This window comes from Cervus canadensis, chromosome 23 (genome assembly GCF_019320065.1).
Source record: "Cervus canadensis isolate Bull #8, Minnesota chromosome 23, ASM1932006v1, whole genome shotgun sequence".
Taxonomy (NCBI): domain Eukaryota; kingdom Metazoa; phylum Chordata; class Mammalia; order Artiodactyla; family Cervidae; genus Cervus; species Cervus canadensis.
In genome coordinates this window covers 11,619,469-11,642,190 of record NC_057408.1, presented here as the reverse complement: position 1 = coordinate 11,642,190, position 22,722 = coordinate 11,619,469, and the positions used below count along the sequence as shown (strand labels likewise).

Sequence of the window (22,722 nt, the reverse complement as noted above, 5' to 3'; positions counted from 1 at the left end):
AGCGACTGAACTGAACTGATATACAGTAGGCACCCAGTAAATGTTTATTAAAGGAAAGAATGAAAGAATGGCTACCTCACAAAAACATGCAAAGTGTTATGGGGTAGAATTAACAGGTTTTTGAAAAACCAGTCTTATACCTAGTAAACTCAGGCTCACAGAATTTAAGTAATGAACTTAGTAACTGGGTCTAAGACTAAGTTTTCTGACTCCTCGTTTGGTATCTTTTGTTTGGCGTTCTTTCTGAAATTTGCCAATTAGACTGTGCTGTATGAAAGATGGTCCACCTGCTGTATTTTGTATTCACACCACTACCGACGAATGACAAACTGCCGGAAATGTATAATGGCGTGTAAGTTGTTCCCTTCTTTAACCTCTGTCTACAGTAGAAGCTGTAATTCCAGAGGCCTGATATACATGTCTACAGGTGATAAATCTGTGTGAGTTATAGCTGTATCCTTGTAGATTTATAATGATAAGTCTTAATTCCTCTCTGGCAACATATTTACATAAATTACAGCAATAGAGTAACGATGCCACACGCTGGAATGCTCACCCAGAGAAATTCAAGAGGCTTACGGCAGCTGGCTTTCTCGCAGCTACAAGCGGCCACCCTCACATATGAGAGAAAAGCACTGAACTTGGTATTGTGGGCGTTATACAGATGTTTTCTTACTCTTGACATTTGTCTGAAAGTAAACTATGCTTCCAGTGCCTCTCACTGCATTAATGAATAGTCTCGATTAAGATGTAACTTAGGGAAGAGCAGAATTACTTAAACAGTCAAGCATTCAGAGTAAGTGCACATCACTTCTAAGGGTGTACTCTGTCTTCAAGTGCGTCTGCGTAACGGCTCTGAAGCGTAACAGCGCTGAGGCTGGAGCACCAGCTCAGCCGGCCGGGAGGGCGCAGGGACAGTGCGAGGTTATCAAGGGCAGTCCTCCCCTCTCGGGTGATGAGGCAAGGGGCCCTGGCCCCAGACCGCACATGGAGAGGAACCACAGCCGGACCTCGTGAGCCTCATCAAGTGCTTCAGCATTCCAGTTTACTGTTTCTGCTCCAAGAAAAGGGAAAGCAGCGTCTTCTGAAGTCATCGTGCTATTAGTATACTTGGCTGGAACATATTTCCCATTAAGAGTTTTGTTCTTACATCAAAAAGAGTCTTTCAAATTCAGAAACTCAAAATTGGATATTAAAGATGACCATGAATCAACCCACCACTACCATTTACTGAGACTGTAACAATCATGAAACTAAATGTCTTACGTTAGTTTAATTAATCTTTAAAAGGGCCTAAAATTATGCCCCTAATTTCCAGGCGAGGAAAGAGGGCTAGTAACTTGTTTAAGGTCTCAAAGATAGTAGGTGGAAGGGCAGGTCCCAAACCCAGATCCCATCAACCTTCCTTCCTGTTTATCACATCTTACATCACTCCAAGGGCCAGATCACCAAATTCCCTTGGAGAGGAAATGTTGGTTGCCTTCCTCAAGCCAAGGTCCTGTGTTCAATAAAGGTGACAGCCTTCATCTCAGGAGTGAACTTCCGCTAGTCCATCATAATTTCATTCTGTTTGCCAGCAACAGGCTGAAAAATGGGTATGTGATGCAATTTTGTTCAACTGAGACGTGAGAACAGGCTTTCCCAGATGGCCTGCTTGCTTTGAAAACTTCTTTTTGCCTCTGGATGGTATCCTCTGCATAGCTTGCTGGTGCTGTGGCAACATCTTGTAGCCTGAAGTGGTCCGGCCAAAGAGACCACCGCTCTGAACACAGTGACGAAGGGAGGGTCCGTCACGATACCACCGCCTGCTCACTTCACCAGCTACCTCTAGATGTTCTGTTACATGAAATAATAGATTCTTTAATTGAAAGTCTCTTTCGTGCCTTCTATTACTTTGCAAATAAAATACCTTAAGTATTAGATCTCTCCAAAAGCTCCATAGCTTTTATTTAGAAACTGCCATCTATGCGTAAACTGGGCTTCCCTGGTGACTCAGACCGTGAAGAATCCACCTGCTGTGTAGGAGACCCAGGTTTAATACCTGGGTGGGTAAGATTCCCTGGAGAAGGGAATGGCCACCGACTCTAGTATTCTTGCCTGGAGAATTCCACGGACAGAGGAGCCTGGTGGGCTACAGTCCATGGGGTCACAAAGCGTCAGATATGACTGAGCAAATATACCAGATTTTAAGTATTTTATATATCAAGAGTGGATATAAAGAATACAAGGCACTGAATCCAGAATAAATTCAGTGTACTGTGATTCTCCTACCTCGTGTTTTTAAATTTTCTGGACTAAATATATATAGACTCTATAAATATATCTATCTATACACACAGGTCAATATTCTCATTTTTATGTGTTGATGGGAAAAATAAAAAGGCTAGGAAGGAAATTAAACAGCATTGAGAAATGTAGGTAAAATGTGAATTTTGGGAATCAATGCTGTTACAAAGATGTTGAAATGCTTGTAATAACTGTTGTGTTTGGAAACAAACTATCTGTTTCACATATTTCCAGCTACAGATATTACCAAGAATTCAGTTTTTTTCCTTGGTGTAAAAATCTTAAATATTACCATTCAAAGTACAACATGGATTTCAGAAACACTCAATGAGTGATGGGGCAGAGAGATGACAGAAAAATACACCTGTACGTGATCCATTAAATTAGTTCTTTAAAAAATTTTAAACTTTCAGGGTAAATGATGGTCTAATTGCAAGCACTGTTCTGTGTATCTCTTTCTCTTCCTAGAGGTTCTTCTCTAACTAGCACTTCACTTTTAAAACGGGAAGCCTGTTGGGTAATTCTTCAACAGGGTGTCAGAAAACCATTGTCTTCTTCAACCATTCATCTTATTATCATCCCTGATGCCGTATTTCTGGTTGCTGCTCCTGAACACTTGCCATAAAACCAGCTGCTGAAAAGAACAGGAAGAAAATGCCTAAAATGTCGGCCTGACTAAGCACTGTAGTCAATTCTCACTGCAATTTTTGCAATCATCACATAAGTACCCTTGATGTATAAGCGTTATAGACTTCTGCTCAGTGAAAACTGTGCCTGAAGCTTCAAAACTCTGCCATAAAGAAACATCAGTCTTACTGTCCACCAAACTGCTAAGGGCCATTGCTCCTCCTAACTAGAAGTAAAATCTTTGTTATTTTTAGAGAGAAAAAGACATTGTTCTCCAAACTTCTATTCACATAAGTGTGTTCGCTGACACTGCTGTCAAGCCTGAATGTTAGCTTCCTTGCAATATGTAGTGACCTTAGAGTGCTCGCCAGAATTCAACGCATTAGAGAAAATCAGGGCCTCCCTAGTGGCTCAGGCAGTAAAGAATCTGCCTGCAAAGCGGGAGACCTGGGTTCCATCCCTGGGTTGGGAAGATCCCCCGGAAAAGGGAATGGCAACCCACTCCAGTATTCTTGCCTGGAGAATCCCATGGACAGAGGAGCCTACAGTCCTTGAGGGCTGCAAAGAGTCGGACACGACTGAGTGTCTAACACTTTCACTTTCACCAGAATGCTTTGAATCCCATGCTGAAAACATTTTCAGATCTTGCCAGGCCCCCTTTTCTTAAAACAACTGTTTACAGAAAATACCAGCATTCAGTTCTTGCTTTACATTTTGCTAACACCATGTAAACTTTATTTATAAAATCTACATTACTGAGTTAGCATTCAATAAGGCATAGAGGGAATTCCCTAGTGGTGTAGCAGTTAGGACTCTGTGCTGCCACTGCAGGGGCCGCAGGTTTGATCCCTGGTCAGGGAACTAAGATCCCACAAGCTACACAGCCTTCCAAAAAGGGGGAAGAAAAAAAAAGGGCACAGAGAAGTGGTGTCTCTACTTACCTATTGGAATGACTGTTTTTCACCTGAGATTTGTGCAGCTCCCTGTGTAAGACTTTTGCTGTAACACGAACCACACATACAAAGGGGAGCACATCTCCCAGGTTTTGATAAACCTGCTTCCGCTGCATTTCTTCTGCCTCTTGGCTTTGCAGATGCTGCGTCATCTGCCTGGAATCACGGCCCTTTCCTCCCCTTCCTGCCTATAGCTAATGGCTCAGCTCCGATGTCTTCTCCTCTAGAGAGCCCTTCCAGACCATTCTCTCTAGTACCTAAACAAATCTGGGCCTGTGCCCCTCCTGTGTTCCCCGCCAAGCTCCAGCCTGCCCGCTAGAAGGACAATCACAGTATTCCAGCTATGGGTTTGTATCTGTCTTACACTGCTTGCGTGCTAAGTCGCTTCAGTTGTATCCGACTCTGTGACCCCATGGACTGTAGCCCACCAGGCTGCTCTGTCCCTTGGATTCTCAGCGCAAGAATACTGGAGTGGGTTGCCTTTCCTTCTCCGAGGGATCTTCCCGACCCCAGGGATCAAACCTTCATCTCTTACGTCTCCTGCACTGGCAGGCTGGCTCTTTACCACTAGTGCCACCAGGGAAGCCCTCTGTCTTCTAGTCCAGAGTATAAATTCCTTGAAGGGATTTTATAAGAAACAGTTTATATTTATTTATCTTTATCCCTTGCACATAATTCAGTGTCTGATGCAGAGAAGAGTTCTCATAAAATTATTTTTATTTTTTATAAATAAAATGAGGCCAGCTGTGGAACTTCATTTCTTCATGAGAATAACTGCAGTTCGGGAGTCCTTCTGTGGACGCCCCTGGTGGTATGTAAGAATCCGCCTGCCAGTGACGGGGACACAGGTTCGATCCCTGGTCTGGGAAGATTCCACTTGCCACGGAGCCACTAAAGCCCGTGGGCCACAGCTGCTGAGCCTGGGCTCTGGAGCCCGCGCGGTGCAGTAAGAGCAGCCACGGCGGTGAGAAGCCCACGCACCACCACCAGAGCGTAGCCGCTGCTCGCCGCAACCAGAGAAAGCCCCCGCGCAGCAGTGAAGACGCAGCGCAGCCATAAACAAATACATCAGTTTTTAAAGAAGAGCCATTCTTTTATTCATAGGGCTATTAGGGAGAGTGTGGAAAAGCTAATGCCCATGAACTATGAAAAAGTAGTTTCAAAGCATTTTGGTGATCACACACACAAATCTTTGGACCTGGCACTATGCATTCAGGAATTTACCCTAAGAAAATCAGATAGACATAAAAAGTTATGTAAGTAAAACTATGTAATACAGCACTGCTGAAAATGGTGAAAATTGAGGGGGGGATGCTTAAATGTTCATTGATAAGAGGATCAGCTAAAGAATCCTCCACCTGTGTATTGGAATAGGATGTAGTCATTCAAACAGTCTAAAATAGCCCTTCAAACTTCACACGTCCAGAACCTAAAGTCCTGACCTGCATCTCATACATCGCCTGTTTTTTTCTCAGCTATTAATGGCACCATAATCCATCTGGTTGCTCAAGGCTCAAATCTATGAGTCACCCTTGAACCCTTCCTTCCTCCCACCATTGCCTCGCCCCGAATCCCCCCAGCCCTGCACCCGATGTCTGAACAATCATTAAGACCTGTCGGCTCTACTTCCAAAACATACCCTCTATGTGCCTGCACTTCTCCATTGCTATTGCAACAACCCTAGTCTCTGCTCAGCAGCCATTAATCTTTTCAAATAAGAACGGATCAAGCCAGCTGCTGTTTTTAGGATCTAGCCTACAGAGAGAACAGCACCAGTGTATAAAGGTGCTCACTGCAGCTGTGTTTGTATGAGCCCAGAGCTGGACTTAATGTGAAGAGTTCACCAACAGAACAGTCGTTTTATAATGTATTTTATATTTTGTAAGAACATGTTAGAACAATGTTGTTTGACCAGGAAGTTTAGCTATGATGTAGTACTAAGATTTTTTTTTTTAGGCTGCAGAATACTGTGTCTATTGTGATTCCAAGGTTGTGAAATAAAGAACAAATACCTTCCAAAAGCAAAGCTAGCAAAAAATAATTGTTAAAAACATCATATATTTCTGACCATGAAGTTATGAAACTAGAAATCAATTACAAGAAGAAAAATGCAAAAAAATCGTATAACACCATATACATTTCCTGGCATGAAATTCTCTAATGGCAGCCCATCACACTGAAATAACATCTGAGATCCCCACCCTGGCCTTCATGATCGGTCCTGCTTTCCTAGCAAACTCCACCTCAAATCTCTCTTCCACTTGCTAACAAAATGGATGCACTACAGCTGTCTTTTTTTCTTCTCCCCCAAACTTCCAGTGTTGTTCCCAGCTTAGTCTTTGTCCTAGCTGCTCTTGTCCTTACAATGCTCTTCTTAGAGGTGGTCACACAGTCTTGGGTTAAATGAAGCGCCCTCCATGTGCTCACCCCTGAGTGCCTACAGCAGGTAGCCAGTCCTTCCTCTGTATTATCACACCACTCCCTGGTATTTTCTTGTTCAGTTTCCTGTTTGTCTCCTCTCACTGAATAGAAGCTCCTTGAGGGTAGGAGTCACACTTGCTTTATTTGCCACAAATAGTAGGCACTACTTGCTATTATTGAATGAGATACATGGACTCATAGTGAGTGGTAAAAACAGGCTGCAGGAAACTCTTAAATTATTGGGGAGGAGGGAGAGAATAATATTATTTGTATATCTCAGAAACAAGATTCAAAGTGTTTACAATAAAGAGCTAAACAGGAACCAATGCCAAGGGACAGTTACAGTGGACTTTAACTTTCCACTTTAAATATTTTGTTATTGCTTGAGGTTATTTTATAATGAGTGTGAATTACATTTATAATCTGAAGAGACAATCAATAAATTTCATTCACTTTCCAGAGAAAAAGGGAGGTTGATTTGCTCATTCACCAGCTACATACGTATCTTCCTTTTCCCTAGTTTTCATGTAAAGGCTAATCACTCAAGCATTATATTTGGACTTTTCGGGGGGGAGGGTGGGGGGGGTGCACGGAAATTACTCAATTTTGATTGGCCAGGCATCAGTAGGTCATTATTGTCAATGAAAACAAAATAATTCCTGTAAGAAAATAATTGTTACAGGAAGCTTCAAAGCTTAAAGAGAGAGAGAAGAAAGAGAGAGCAATGAAAGAAGGAAGGAACTAACAACTGGGAATTGGCGGCAGCTCACCAGATCCAGAGATGAAGCAGAATTAAAAAATTTTCAGCCAACTCCAAACCTAATAAAAATCAGGGAACAACAATCCTTAAGATCCTAACTACAATTTTCTTTTGCGTTAAAAAAGCAGCCATCTAAGCAGCATTAAAAGGCTTGTAATTTATGATAAAGAGGTAAGCTTAGAAAAAAAACTGGACTGAATTTCAACAGAGATAAGTAATGAAAGGATAAAGAATAAATGACATGCAAATAAGAGAGAATGAGAACATTCACAGCTATGCCTGTTGAAAGCAAGAGAAACTACAAAGAAAATTATGCTAACAAATTAGAAACTGAATAAGAATCATAAGATGACTGACTCACTGACCCCATCTTTTATATCTTAAAAACGATGCTGAAGAAAACAGATGTGGAAAATTACACAGTAATAAAATCCTTGAAAAAAATTCAGCGGGGCTAATTAATATAAGACTTTAAATATATGCAAACAGATATGCCAAAAACTGAGATATGCTGGCAACTGGGAATACCATATTTAAATATCAGCTTTACTCAGAAAAATTTTAATATAGCAGTAGCATGAAAAGTAATATTTGTAATGATAGCAAAAATTTACTTAAAAAAATATATCAGCAGGACAACAGATTAATGCTATGCAAAAATCAGGACAGACAAAGAATAATCATTAAATATGGTTGGTTGAGGACAGATCAATAAGTATAATCTTAACTTTGTTAAATACTTGGTTTGATATTCTACTCATTCTACATTTAAGAGTAATCAAGTTGTTTGGAATAAAGAGCAACAACTACAACAAAATCCTAAAAAAGAACTTGTAATAGATATAGCTAGGACGAAATCATGTATACCCAAGTAGGAGAGAAAAGAAGCCTGGGGTTGATTTTGTCTTATTTAACTAATAACTAAATAATAATTATGATGGCTAACATTTTTTAAGCACTTACTGATGTTTGCTTTATATATATATATATATATATATATATGTCTACAAACATTCTGAGGTCTCAAGGTTTACCTTTAAAATTCTCCACAGTTAATGTAATTTCATTGCAGTGTAATGCATGTCCAAGCTTATTTTACTAATATAACCAACACTTACTGAATACTACTTGCTGAGAATTTTACACAAATTTCCTTCCTTCTCGCAAGTATAGGCACTATTTCTATCACCACTGCATAGTGAGGAAGCTTCAGTTCAGCAGAGTTAAGACACATTCCCAAGCTTATGAAATGAAGATCAGATTTAAGTCACACGAGTTTCTCTTTGCTCTTCTCCAGTATATTACACTGTACCCTTTAAAACTTCATTTTATTTAGTTTAAATTCTGGCTGCATTGCATCCTCACTGCTGTGTGTGGCTTCCTCTAGCTGCAGGGAGCAGGGTTCCTCTCCAGCCGTGGTACGTGGTCTCACTGCTGTGGCTTCTCTTGGTGCAGACCACGAGGGCGTCAGCAGCTGTGGTGACAGGCTTTGTTGCCCCACAGCATGTGGGATCTTCCCGGAGCAGGGATTGAACCCATGTCTCCTGTGTGGGCAGGTGGTCTTAGCCACTGGACCAGCAGAGAAGCCCCTATGCTGCTTTAGATCACTTTTCAGTTGAATGAGTTAACTCTTCCTCCTCTAATTACCTAAGACAGAGGTCAGCAAATTTTTTTCTGGAAAGGACCAATGTTTCAGGCTTTGAGGACCATCCCCAGTCCTCGCTGGCTGCAGAAACCCAGTTCTACCACTGCAGTGTGACAGCGGCCACACGCGGTCCTTAAACGAACGACGTGGCCGTGTCCCAGTAAAACTTTACTTACTCAAACAGGTGGCAGGCAGATTTGGGCAATAGCTTGCAAACTCAATATGAGTAAAATTCATATTCCAGACTGGACGCATATTTAGATGCAGCTTTGTATAATTGCCTGTACTAGATTGAGAAGAAGAGGTCGTAAGAAAACTGATTTTAAAAAAGATAGATGCTAATGCCAAAAGGTGAGGGAAACAGACTGGACTTTCCGCGTCTATCCCTTGCTAGCCCATCTCAGGACGACAGGGACCCTGAATGCTCTGTGCCCCTTCCCCCTTTCCTGTGCTCCCACTGGGCCCAAGGACACTGCCTCGCCTCTGGCATCCCGGCCAGGCCACGGCGCGTCTCCTGTAGTGGGGCTCTCATTTAGGCAGCTGCCCCTTGTATTTCCACCTAACGGGAACCTACTCCGGAGCCCAGCGAATTTACTGATTATCCCTTCTACGTCTTTTATGTCTTATCTTTTTTTTTTTATGTCATATCTTATGTCTTTGCTCAATGTTAGTAAAACTGTCCCCCTCTCTCTGTTCACTGATTTCAACAGCTAATTAAAAAAATATTCTATTGCATTCCTAGTTCAAAATTGTAAGTCCTCTGATTCACCTCTAAAATATCATTTCTAAACACGCCAACCATACTCATGTATTCTGTTTCAACTGTTGACTCACTTATTTCAAACACTACAACACTAATACCATAAAGGAATTAAGAGAATCCCTTAAGAGCTCATTGTCACTGGATAAAACTGGTAACTGGCAAAAGCAGTTAAGATTGATTTTAGAGATTTAGCTTTGTTTTCATGCTCTGAAAGATGAGAGGAAAGGGTAACCTTCCCTTTCACACTGCACTGGAAGGTAAAGGTTATTCCATCGTACACCACTAATGACAACTGGGATATCAAAATCAAGAAGCTGAAATAGAAAAATATCATAGGGACACTGAAATGTCGAAATGCAGTAAAATAAGGCACGAAAATAAAACGAAATACGTGTGACGTTACAGATTTCTGTTAAGAAAGAATGTCATTGATTGATGAGTGTTTCTCAAGTAATTTTACTAAAAAGAATAAGATATTCAAAGCATGCTTTTTGCATGTTCATTAAGATCGTCGCTGAGACCACGCAGGAGGGAAAACTGTCAGGAAGCGTGTGCTCAGCACAGCCTGCGGCTTTCTCATCAGTTCTTCACCGTGGTTCCTCCTTCACTCCTCTGGCTGTTACGCCAATGCCTCCTCTTCCCTCTGCTGGTGGCAATGGCGTCCTCTCTGTGGTTTCCTCACTTTAATTTTAAAGAAGCTTGAAAAGATCACCTTGTTCAACTTTATTTTGTCTTCATCTTGTTGATGCTTGTGGCTTATTTCTCTCAAGCTGGCTAATAATAATATACAGTTGACCCCTGAGCAACACGGGCTTGAACTGTGTGTTCAAGTCCTTATGACATACTTGGATTCCTAGTCCTTATGACAGCTCTACACCATCCAGCATTGTCTGAATCCCCAGATCAGAACCAGGGTCAACTGTAAGTTACATGTGGGGCTTCCCTCCTGGCTCAGATGGTAAAGAATCTGCCTACAGTATAGGAGACCCAGGTTTGATTTCTGGGTTGAGAAGATTCCATGGAGAAGGGAATGCTACCCACTCCAGTATTCTTGCCTGGAGAATTCCATGGACAGAGGAGCCTGGACAGATAATCCATGCGGTTGCAAAGAGTCAGACATGACTGACTCTACAACTACCAACACACCACTGCATTGCTAACCCCGGCAATATTTAACAACTGATTCTGAAAATAATGCTTGGAGACTCTGTCTCTCAAGAGGAAAACGTTATAGACAACGTGTAACTTGATTTTTAAAGCAAGTATTCAGAGTGATTTCATTGCTTAAAGTTAGAGCTCAGAGTAAAGCAATACAGTCACCAATGAGGAGTTCATGTCTTAAAAAAAAAAATCACACGAAAATCAATAGTTACATCAGTGTGGCAAATGGTGCACACTCACAGGAAACGCACGATGGGCACTCACACATCAAGGCTCTGAGAAGGCCTGTATAAAGAAACGTGTTAAATTTGAATGATACCCACAAAACTTGCCTGACCCCTGAAACTTTTACCACCAGTCTGTTACCATCTCTTACAACTATTTCATGGAAAGCTGCCAGAGAAGCTTTTGGAGAACTAATTAATAGTTTATTAAACTCAAGAGGCAATTTAAAATTTAGCTACAAGATGTATTTCTTCATATTCCTTTTGAAAATTTCTAATACAGTTGAATATATCAGTCTATTATGGTTGAATACAATTACTAATATGATTGAATTCATCAGCATTGATAACTGCTACAGTGAAAGACAAGGGATGATGACTTGGAATTATTTATCAATGAACACTATAAATCTGCCTCAATCAGGACGGAGTCCACTAACTTTGTTTTTGCCATTAACCAACAGGGTGACTCTGGGATAAAGAGACTAATCACTTGGACGTCAAGTGGGGCTAGACTTGCTCCATCTACGCAAGTGGCACATTCGGAGAACCGAGTGTTCAAGATCAAGACTCAGACGAACTTCTCATCAATAATAAAGCTGTATAAAAGCATAGGAAGTTATCAAAGCAAAAAAAGGAATATATTATTTCAAATAGAGCTGTGGCTTCCTTCTTCCAGAACCACGCCAAACGCCACTGTGATTTCTGCCTTCCCTGACCTGAGTAGGATACTGTCCTCAAATTGCTAAAGATCGCATTTTACTTAGAAAACGAATTTTCGTTTAGCCATTAATCATGATAATGTATCATCACATATTCCCCCCACAAAACACATGATTAGAATAAGAAAATGAGAAAACTTTATTTAAAGGAAGAAAGATTTATTGCAAAGGGCTTTGTGAGTAGCACCGCCTTACTCAGGGCTCTGTGACGAGCAGGTCTGCGGCGGCCCTTCACCCCCGCTGAATAAAGACAGTAGGGCTCTATATTCTCTGAGTCCTTCATTAAACTATTGATCCCTTCAGCATTATCCATAATGTTCCCACAGCTCAGCACGTCAACTGGTGAAGTGCTGGTCTCTCACTCCTTTCAATAACCTGCGGACTTTATGGAGAGGAAGTCACAATGATTTATTTACCTGACATTTTCCAGTCCGAATGTCGTACAGGGCCACTGATCCGTGGCGTGCTCCAACGGCTATTCGGTGACTCCGCTCATAATAGCTGACCATGTAGAACCTGCATTGAACATTTAAACAACAGCAAAAAGGAAAAAAACAGGTGAGATGACCCGCACGTCACAGTGGAGAGCAACACACTCTGATGATTGAAGCCAGTTCCAACAAATACTGTTAAATAAGTATATCCATAATTAATAGATGGAGCTTTTTCAAAAATGTTTCATTGTGGTAATTCTTAAAATCAAATGAAAGAAAAATGATGCAGAATACCACTTACGCCTGTTAATGATTATTTTCAATAGAAAGCAACTTTATAATCACAAACATCCTTGAATTTTTAAATAAGAAGTAAGGGTCAGAAACAGAAAAGATTAAACATGAAAACACAGTTTTGCTACAGTGACTATGATGCAAATATTTCTATTCGAACAGAAATAGAAAAGATGAAAAGGCTTACATATTCAATCTAATTATATTTTCATGGTTTATTATGGTATTAAGGAATGAAAATTATTTTTTAGCAGAACAATCATAAAAATACAGCATATTAAACACATTATGCTTAAATGTTCATATCAGTAATTTTAAATGAAATTAGAAAGTTATTCACCAAAAAAAGTTATCTGGCAAATTTTCTAGTGTTTCCATGTTTATCAGTTTATCCAAATGATAACTGTGCCTATTGGTAACATAAATAAGCATATTGGGTGATTTGGCATTACATGAAAATAGGATTTAGGGAGGATGCTCTGAAGGTTGTAAAAGTTTGATTTACTTTTATTTGTTTATTTTTCTGGATTAATTTTCATGACTTGATTAAGTATTTGAATTCCTGATCTTTGCTTTGTCATGATTTAATAGCCATATGGCTAGAGCCCGGGAAGGCAAGAATAAAAATTATTAAAAGTGTAAATAAGGTATGCTTTGATGTCCCCAAAGAGTTTCAAATATGCCTTCCCATTATCCAGTCCTACTGTCTCAGTGAGAGTTACCCAGATAAATTAGTGGCCTACTCTCAATATTTCTGAGGACATTACATCAATTTTGCTATATATTTCTTTCCTTTTTTCTCTTTGCTTCTCTGCTACCAAACTAAATTTTCTGTTATTTTTTTTAAAACACAGGAGGGGAGAGGAAAAACAGATGACAGAAAAGAAGTAGCATGTCTCTAATTCTTTCCTGAGATTGATACAGAGTTAAAAAACAAACAAACGAACTAGTGGGGCACTGGGCTCCGTTTCTGAAATTCTGGTAAGAGGCTAAGAGAGAGAGGAGAGGGGAGATATCTGTGAGCATTTAGAAACCAGGGACAGTCTGACGAAGCCATTTTTGGCATTGTCAGACTTTATGACATTCATACACATTTTATAAATCTGGAATACAGGCCATTAAGCGTTTAAACTTTTTGTTTGATACTTATTCAGCAGTACTTCTGTCCGATCTCTAAGCCCCAGCCAGCAAGGCAACTTTTTTCCTTTTTAGTGGAAGATAAAGGCTTCATTTCCAGTCATATGAAAGACACTACTTAAGGATGTCCTGTGGGGTTGGGCTGGTATGGGAGGTTCTCTTGTGCATTCAGGTGTGAGGGAAGGAAGAGGACTAGAGGCTCTTGATGTGTGTGGCTTCCCCCTACTGAGTGGTGAATAAAAACTTTCTTTAAAAATCTTTCTTAAAAAAAAAAAAAAAAAAAAATCTTTCTTGTCTAAAGCATTCTACTGCTGTCCCTACATAGAGAAAGCAAGAACCAACAATTAGCATTCAAAATTTAATGTTTCCACAATAAAAAAGAAAAGATATTTAGAAGAGCTTTAAAATGTTTACTATTTTATTATTCAATAATTACTGTGGTCTAAGAAGGAGCATCACTGTGTATCTATATATATGCCTATATCCACATCACATCTAAACATACCTAAGCCCACACAATTTAAATCCTATCAGAGTAACATGGAATATAATATTTAACAAATGTTTTAACAAATATCTATTCTGTGCAGGTCAACAGCCACAGGAAAATAACATTTCCAGAGGTATTTTGTTATCTGTTATTGAACTTTGCACAGATATAAGAGTTGTATTGTCCCAATACTTCTGTGAAACGTAAATATAACTGCCCTTCAAAATAATCCTCTTGAAAACAAGCCTTTGGTAAAATACATTTATGTTGACAAAATTTTACTTAGTTAAACCTGAATCTAAAAAGTTTTTTTTTTATTACATTGACCATTTTCTATGCTCTGGGTATCAACCTCATCTTTCTATATCACCTACAGACACCATTATTTATGGGAGAAAAAAGACCAAATCTATTCTTGGTATCAAATCTTTAGTCTGCCTGAAAGGACCATATATTACAGGTCTGCATTTTTCATTCTTTGCAGTTTACTACCAGACTAATACTCCTAAAATATCTGAAGGAATTCTGGACAGTGGAGGTCTCACGGCATGTTTTCAATCTTTGGGTTTCTTGTTAAACTTTTTCCTTCTTTAACAGTCCCTCTTTTAACAGAAGAAGTGCACTCACTTCCCAAGTACTCACTCTGCGGACTGGCTGCAGTGACTGTCTCTCTGCTGAGGGCTTCCAGGGCCCACCTTGCCCCCAGACTAGTCTTCTCCTGGAACCAGTTCTCCAATGTAATGTTGCAAAATGTGCTTCTTGCTGGGGCTAGGGTGGTCATCATGCAAAAAGTTTAAAGTCCCTGATTTCCATGCTTTCATCACTGTCCACGCGCATCCAGAGTGGTCCTTTTCAGCCATAAATCAAATCACCTCTCTAGAACGTTCACAACCCTCCTTCAAGACCCTGCGTCATCTGGCCCTAACACCTCTCAGACTTTATCTCTTCTTGTCTTTGCTTGGTCTACTCTGGCCATACTGATCGTATACTTTCATGATTATGTCAGGAGTATATCCATTTTGGAGCTTAACGTTTGCTGCTCCATCTGCTTGAAAACCTCATCCTCCCCGGTTTGTGCCCTTGCTTCACTGAGGTCTCTGCTCCAGGGCTGTCTGGATAAGGAAGGCCTTTAAGAGCCATCCGTCTTATTTAATACAGCAGCTGTTCCTCCTCCACTCTTCAGACCAGGACCCTAGTTTTTCTTTACTGTACTTGTCATCTCTTTGAGATTATACAATAATTTTTTGCTTACTGTTTCTCACCATCAGAGACTTTATCTTTTGTTGAACATATGCATACATAACCAGGGTCCAAGCAACCTACTGAACAGGGTCCTACATTAACCTAAGTATTGCAGGATACAGCAGTACTTAATGCTATAAGAGGTCCAAATCACTACGCTTATCCTTCAGTGACTAGTATATAAACTAGGCTAAAAATATCAGTTTTTAAGACTAATGAATATTTTCTAATGTCTAAAATAATAACCAGTATAAAACAACAAAGGAAATAAAACTGTCTAAAAAAGTTAGGCAGAAATCGTGAATCAGAAAGCAACCCCCTGACCTTTCTAAAAAATGTATTTTCCATTGAGACAAACAACTGCAGATTTACAAGAAGTTATATGTAAAGACTCTTGAAGTTTGAGTACATTATCATGAGATTAACAAGTGCATAATGGAAATTATTTCATTATGTTTCAGGGAACTAGAAGAGATTATTTGGCCTGAAACTTAAGGCAAATATAGTCTAAATACTGATATATACAATACAGTATATGTATTTGGTATAAGTGGTCTGAGAATAAAAATTATTCTAAGAATCAGCCAGATATTTATATAGGCACATATAAATTTCATTGAATATAGTATTATCACACAAAACATAATCAAAAGAAATAATCACTTATTGGTCATCACAAGCTACCAGAATAAGTTATTCTATTTCTCCAAAGCGTATTTGTGACATCAACCCCTCACTGACAACAGGGTGCCAACCCCTCACAATGGGGTGGTTTACGATGTGAAATAAATATGTGAATTTGGTCCACTCTGGGGCAGGATCCTGGAGCAAATCATGCTGCCTAAGAGTTTGCCAAGCACCCAATGCCTGAGTCTAAGTAACTTTGGTACCCTTTACTTACAGTCTCCCTTGAATTGATGACCTTTTTACTTTTTATTAAAAATGGTCCTCAAATAGGGATTATATGTATACCTATGGCTGATTCATGTTGAGGTTTGACAGAGAACATCAAAATTCTGTAAAGCAATTATCCTTCAATAAAAAACAAATTAAATTAATTTTTTAAAAAATGGTCCTCAAATAAGAGAAGTTTGTGTGATACTTCAAAAAAAAAAAAAAAAAGGGTGGGGGGAGAGGAAACATGCAACTCTCAGCAGAGATAGGATTTAGGAGGAAGACAGAAGCCTATAATATCACTTTCTTAACCATGACTCTGGTAATGTGGCATCATGATCTCAGGATGTTAATATTGTATACAGTGTCCATGAGCATTAAAATGCAACAAGGAACACTCTTCAGTAATGCAAAGTGAATCTCCAGCTAAAATGAACCCATCTAAAAATCTAAGGATGTAAGAAATAGAATGTATGGGCTATAAATATGATTTACAACTATTTACAGTAACTGCTACTGAGGACAAACTGTATATCAGGCACTGTGCTGAGAATTAGTATCTGTATTTCCAGGAGTAGCTGAGGTATTAGGAGTGATTCTTATCTAGCTGCTTTTACAAATTCTTGATGTTGATTGAAAATGATCCCAAAACTTTAAACTGTTAGTCTAAAAAGTATTAAGGCTGTACGTAACTGTAAAGAACCACCACTAATATGTGTGTAGCAAGAGGTAAGTCTTTCTACTCACGCCTCCTCCTTCACCAGGGGTTAATGGCTGTTAACAATCTGGTGGCCATTCTCAGCTTTGCCTAATTTTTATTACAAAAGTGGTGTCATATTACACCTATCATTCTGCAACTTTCTTTTCTTCCCTCAGTAGTTCATGGAGCATCCTCCCACATACATGAATCCATGTCATCCTTTCTCACACCTGCATTATATTCCTGTGCATTTATACTCCATTCTTGAAATAGTCCCTTTCTGACATTTAAGTTATACACATATCCTTGTATACATAGGTGAATACTTTTGTAGGAAAGATTCCCCAAAGCGAGATTCTAGATTAAAGCATACACACATTGTACACTGAGCATGCGTGCTCAGTCACTCAGTTGTGTCTGGCTCTTTGCAACCCCATGGACTTGGGCCCGCCAGGCCTCTCTGTCCATGGAATCTTCCAGGCAAGCATACTGGAGTGGGTTGCCATTTCCTACTCCAGGGGATCTCTCTGACCCAGCGATCAGACCCATGCCTCCTGCATTGGCAGGAAGCTTCTTTACCATTGTACCACCTGTGAAGTCAAAGTCATTCAGTCATGTCTGACTCTTTGCGACCCCATGGACTGTAGCCCGCCAGGCTCCTCTGTCCATAGAACTCTCCAGGCAAGAATACTGGAGTGGGTAGCCATTCCCTTTTTCAGGCAATGCCAAATTATCTTCAGTTCCCCACTCGATATGATCAAATTTTCTGCATTTTTGCCAATATGAGGGAAAAAAATGCTATCACATTTTCGTTTTAACTTGCATGAAATAACTTTTTAGATTTGTTCATCTGATTGCACTCTGCAGGGTATGCATGCAGATTTTTTAATTAATGAAAACAAAAGTTATTTAAAATGTAATTAATACACCATCCCTTTATCCATCACGTATACTAGATGATGGAGAAGGCAATGGCACCCCACTCCAGTACTCTTGCCTGGAAAATCCCATGGACGGAGGAGCCTGGTAGGCCACAGTCCATTGGGTCTCTACGAGTCGGACATGACTGAGCGACTTCACTTTCACTTTTCACTTTTCACTTTCATGCACTGGAGAAGGAAATGGCAACCCACTCCAGTGTTCTTGCCTTGAGAATCCCAGGGATGGGGGAGCCTGGTGGGCTGCCGTCTATGGGGTCACACAGAGTCGGACATGACTGAAGTGACTTAGCAGCAGCAGCATATTAGATGAGGAGAGAGACTACTCAGTATCCATGATGTGCTCCCAACAGCCCAGGGACAAGACCTGACCCCTAAACACAAGCAAAACTATGAACGCAGGAAAGAATGGCCAGCCTTCTGTAGTGGAGCAACATACACGTCAGTATGACCACAGAAGGTATCAGTGATAACACCCTGGTGGCCTGGACAAAATGGCAAAGAGCTCTTGTAAGGACCGCCATGTGAGGAGCTCAGGACTTGATTCTCGGAGCATCGGTCAATAACCCTCAGGGACGTCAGAGCTGCAACCAAGGGGGCACTTTGCACAGGAGGAAGCTACTCCAGACATGTTTGCACCCTCCCCCCAGAACTCTGGGTCTCCATGCCGCTAACACGTTTGAACAATTCAGAGACACAAAAGTAGCTCTGATGAAGGCATCAGCTCAAGGAGAGCTGTGCTAGTTTGGTGGGGCGGGGGGTGTGAACAGTGGAGGATGAGGGAATGTTTTCTAGAAGCACTTCATTCCCCTAGTGACAGGCACCAGTTCAAAGGACAACATGGAACCTTCATTCTGAGATGGTGACTGACAACTGGAAAGTTCCATCTGAGAGTCATGACTTCTCACTCAGCATCTCACACACTGTAAATCCTCAATGAAGTGAAAGTTGCTCAGTCATGTCCGACTCTTTGCGACCCCTTGGACTATACAGCCCATGGAATTCTCCAGGCCAGAATACTGGAGTGGGTAGCCTATCCCTTCTCCAGCGATTCTTCCCGACCCGGGGATCGAACAGGGGTCTCCTGCGTTGCAGGTGGATTCTTTACCAACTGAGCTACCAGGAAGCCCAAATCTTCAACAGATGTTTCCTAAACACCACTAAGTATTTAATAGGTGAAGTACTTCCCTTCTGAAAAAACTGGCTAGAGGCATGCTGCAGCTGGGGTTTTAGAAGGACAACTGAAAACAGGGTTTCTGCAAGTAAAAATAACATGCCCGTTGAGGTGTATTATAAATGATGGCTAAGAGATACTTCTCTTATTACACGACTCATCCACTTACTAATTTGTGACCTTGAGCAACTTATCTATGACTCAGCTTCCTCATCTGTAAAATGGGAACAATAATAGTACCTGATATGATTATCATGAAGACTGAATTACTTACTACATGTAAAGTACTTAGAAGTGTTCCTGGCATATAAAAAGTACTTTCTGTAGTAAGTACACACTAATAGCTACCATAATTATCATCATCATCACCATTTGCATCTCTGAATATATGCCACAGAAACATTACAGCATACTAACACATATATATGGAATTTAGAAAGACGGTAATGATAACCCTATATGCAAAACAGAAAAAGAGACACAGATGTACAGAACAGACTTTTTGGACTCTGTGGGAGAAGGTGAGGGTGGGATGTTTTGAGAGAACAGCATTGAAACATGTATATTATCTATAGTGAAACAGATCACCAGCCCAGGTTGGATGCATGAGACAAGTGCTCGGGCCTGGTGCACTGGGAAGACCCAGAGGAATCGGGTGGAGAGGGAGGTGGGAGGGGGGATCGGGATGGGGAATACATGTAACTCCATGGCTGATTCATGTCAATGTATGACAAAACCCACTACAATATTGTAAAGTAATTAGCCTCCAACTAATAAAAATAAATGAAAAAAAAAAAAAAAAAGAAAGGATAAAAAAGGTGCAGTTATTTTGCTATCTTCCTAGGGCAAAGAAGTGCTAATAACGTGTTAATAAATAAGGGAAATGAGTTTCCCAAATATTATAAACTTGTTTGTTTCTTAAACACTTATGATTTTCAGATATAATCTGATAACAGCAAATTATCTCAGTTTCAGCTTCAAGTTAGGACAACTTTGGTTTGAAACTCTTCTCTATTATCATTTCAAACAGTCGGAAAGTTTAATGTTCTTTCTGTTAGACAGTGAAATGGAATACTTCTGGAAGCTTTAGAGATTTGTTTTTTCATCAAGAACTTTAACACTAAAAGACAGTTGCCTGCTGGGGCATTTTCAGGAGTAGGGACACAGACTGAAATGGTTTTACAAGGATTTCTACTCACGTGAGTATAGGACAGACATCTATATTATAAAGGGTAACCTATAAAATTGTAACGGATTTAAGAATTTTACTGGAAGTTAGGATAGAAGCTTTGCTACATCCTGTTATTGTTAATACCATCGAAATAAACACAAACCACAGATTTGGAGTTTTTTTTTAAAATGAGCTCATGGACTGTTCTCAAGTAGACAGTGTTCACTTTCTTAACCGGATTTTAAGTGTCCATTTAGGGTGCACAGAGCTGATTCAGCTTTTCACCTGAAGAGCAGAATCAATCAGTCTGTCTACATAGTAACAAAGTTTAAGAAAAGGTAAACTATGTCTGAAAATACAGACTTTTAACTCTTCTGTCTGGATTTTTTTTTTCCCATTCAGTTCAAAAGTTTAAACACTTTACTCTGAATTGTTTTGTGTCTTATCTATGTTATAGCTTTAATGCTGTCCCAATGACTTTTTAATTTGAATTACTCTAATACATACATCCAATTTAAAGGAATACACACTCATTGTAAAAAAGAAACCCAGAGTACAGAAAAACAGACAGGTAAGAAAGCTATCCTTGGGGCTTCCCTGGTGGTCCAGTGGTTAAGAATCCGCCTGCTGGTGCAGGGAACGTGGGTTCAAGCCCTGCTCCAGAAACTAAGACCCCGCGCGTCTCGGGGCGACTAAGCTCGTGTGCCACAGCTGCCGAAACCTGGGTGCCTGGCGTCCACGCTCCACAGCCAGAGAAGCCACCGCAGAGAAACCAGAGCACCACGACTGGAGAGGCGCCTCTGCTCGCTGCAACGAGAGAGCCCAAGAGCAGCGGCGGGGACCCAGCGCAGCCAGACATAAACAGACTCGCCGATGAACAAAAAAGCAAAGCTATCTTTTACCACAGCCCCTCCACCACCCCAGGTAACCACGAGAAAAACTTGGGGTGTCTCTTTTCCAACTTTTTCCCTCCTCTTCACTTGTTTACATGCAAGTACATGCCTGAATATCAATCTTTACATGTAGTTTTCTTCTTTTAAAATGATTTTACATACTTTTCTGAAACTCTGCTAGTTTCTCTTTAAATTTATCTTTTGCTGACATCTTTCCATCCACAGCAGAAATGGACTGCCCTCAAGCTTTTTAATGCCTGTATGGTAGGCTGCTAGGCCAGCATATTTCAATGGAAGAAACTGTTGGTAAGTAAGAATGATATGTAGAGGACACAAGTGAAGAAAAGTGTTCTAATATAAAGTACATTTTCTATGTAATAGCATACTAAGAGGCCAGCTGAGAGATAATCAGTTAAATCCAGGAAAACATACAAAATACTTTAAATTTCAATGTCTAGACTACAAAGACTTAAGTGAATTATCCATTTACAATAAATTAGAGAAATTTATACCCAGTGCTATTCAAAGTTAGTTTCCTCCCTACCCTACTGCTGTCTTTGTAATGCCCACTAAGAAGCCCAAGCAGTTGAGCCATTAACTATACTGCTCGGGTCTATGAGGAGCATTTCTTCATTCTTGACTCTAAATACACAATGGAAAAGAATACGCACTATAATTTCTGCAAAGGGATCATTGATTCATTGGTCAGAGATTTGCAATCATGGTTAATACATTTCATTCAGTGACAGCCAATTTTGCATATGGAAATACAGAGTCAGAAGGATTTCTCTGCCTGATAAACATGTACTCATCCTTCTGTTTTTCTCTTTTTCTTTTTGTATTTTTCATTTTATTTCTATTTTTTTACTTAAATTTTTTAAATTGGAGTGTAGCTGATATGCAGCACTGTGTGAGCTTCAGGCGTGCAGAGAAGTGAGTCAGTTACACACACACACCTCCCCACCCTCTCAGATTCTCTCCTCACTGGGCCATCGCCGCCGAGACATCACCCGCTCTCCTCTCAGCTCCTGTGCCCGACAGACAGGCCCCGCTGCGCGTTCCTCCCATCACAGCGCCTGGGAGCGGCTCTGTGTCCCGGAGGCCGTCTCTGGGATTGACCACCCTGGGCGCAGGGACAGCACCCGACTGACAGGCTGGGGCTGGGCTGCCCACAGCGGCCCCGCCCAGGACAGCGCGCAGAGATGGAAATGAGTGCGGCTTTACTCAAGGAACAGAAAGAAGACTTACGTGCCCTGAGCATAGTGAACTGAGACTGGGACTTGAGGCACACAGGTCTGACACATATAATAGGATATCATCTATAACATGGGCCCTAATGACAGGCAGATTTGCCACCAGGTAATATGTATCATGGGCTTCCCCTGAGGCTCAGCAGGTAAAGAAGCCACCTGCAATGCGGGAGACCTGGGTTCCATCCCTGGGCTAGGAAGATCCCCTGGAGAAGGGAAAGGCTACCCACTCCAGTATTCTGACCTGGAGAATTCCATGGACTGTATAGTCCACGGGGTTGCAAACAGTCAGACATGACTGAGCGACTTTCACTTTCACTTTTCATTACGTATCATGGTGCTTTGGGTAACACCAAACATCTAGGACTCTTCAAGGTGGCCCCCTTCTGGGACCAACAGCATTGTAATTCAAGGAGAGCCAAGAATCCCTAGAAAAGTGAAGGGTCCTTTAGAGTAAGTGGAATAAATCTCAGGATTGATACTGAGCCTCAGAAAAACTCATCCCAGGTCTTCCTGAGATCTACCTTACCCTCTCCCCAAATA

At 40.7% G+C, this 22,722-nt stretch overlaps 1 protein-coding gene across 1 annotated transcript in view; it reads right to left on the bottom strand.

Annotated features, from left to right (window-relative positions):
- Window positions 1–22,722, bottom strand: part of WDR7 (WD repeat domain 7) — a 327,399-nt gene that overhangs the window by 59,845 nt on the left and 244,832 nt on the right. The window contains exon 19 of the mRNA XM_043443687.1: window positions 11,979–12,078. Coding sequence (XP_043299622.1) covers window positions 11,979–12,078 — 100 coding nt within the window. The remainder of the gene's footprint in view (window positions 1–11,978; window positions 12,079–22,722) is intronic.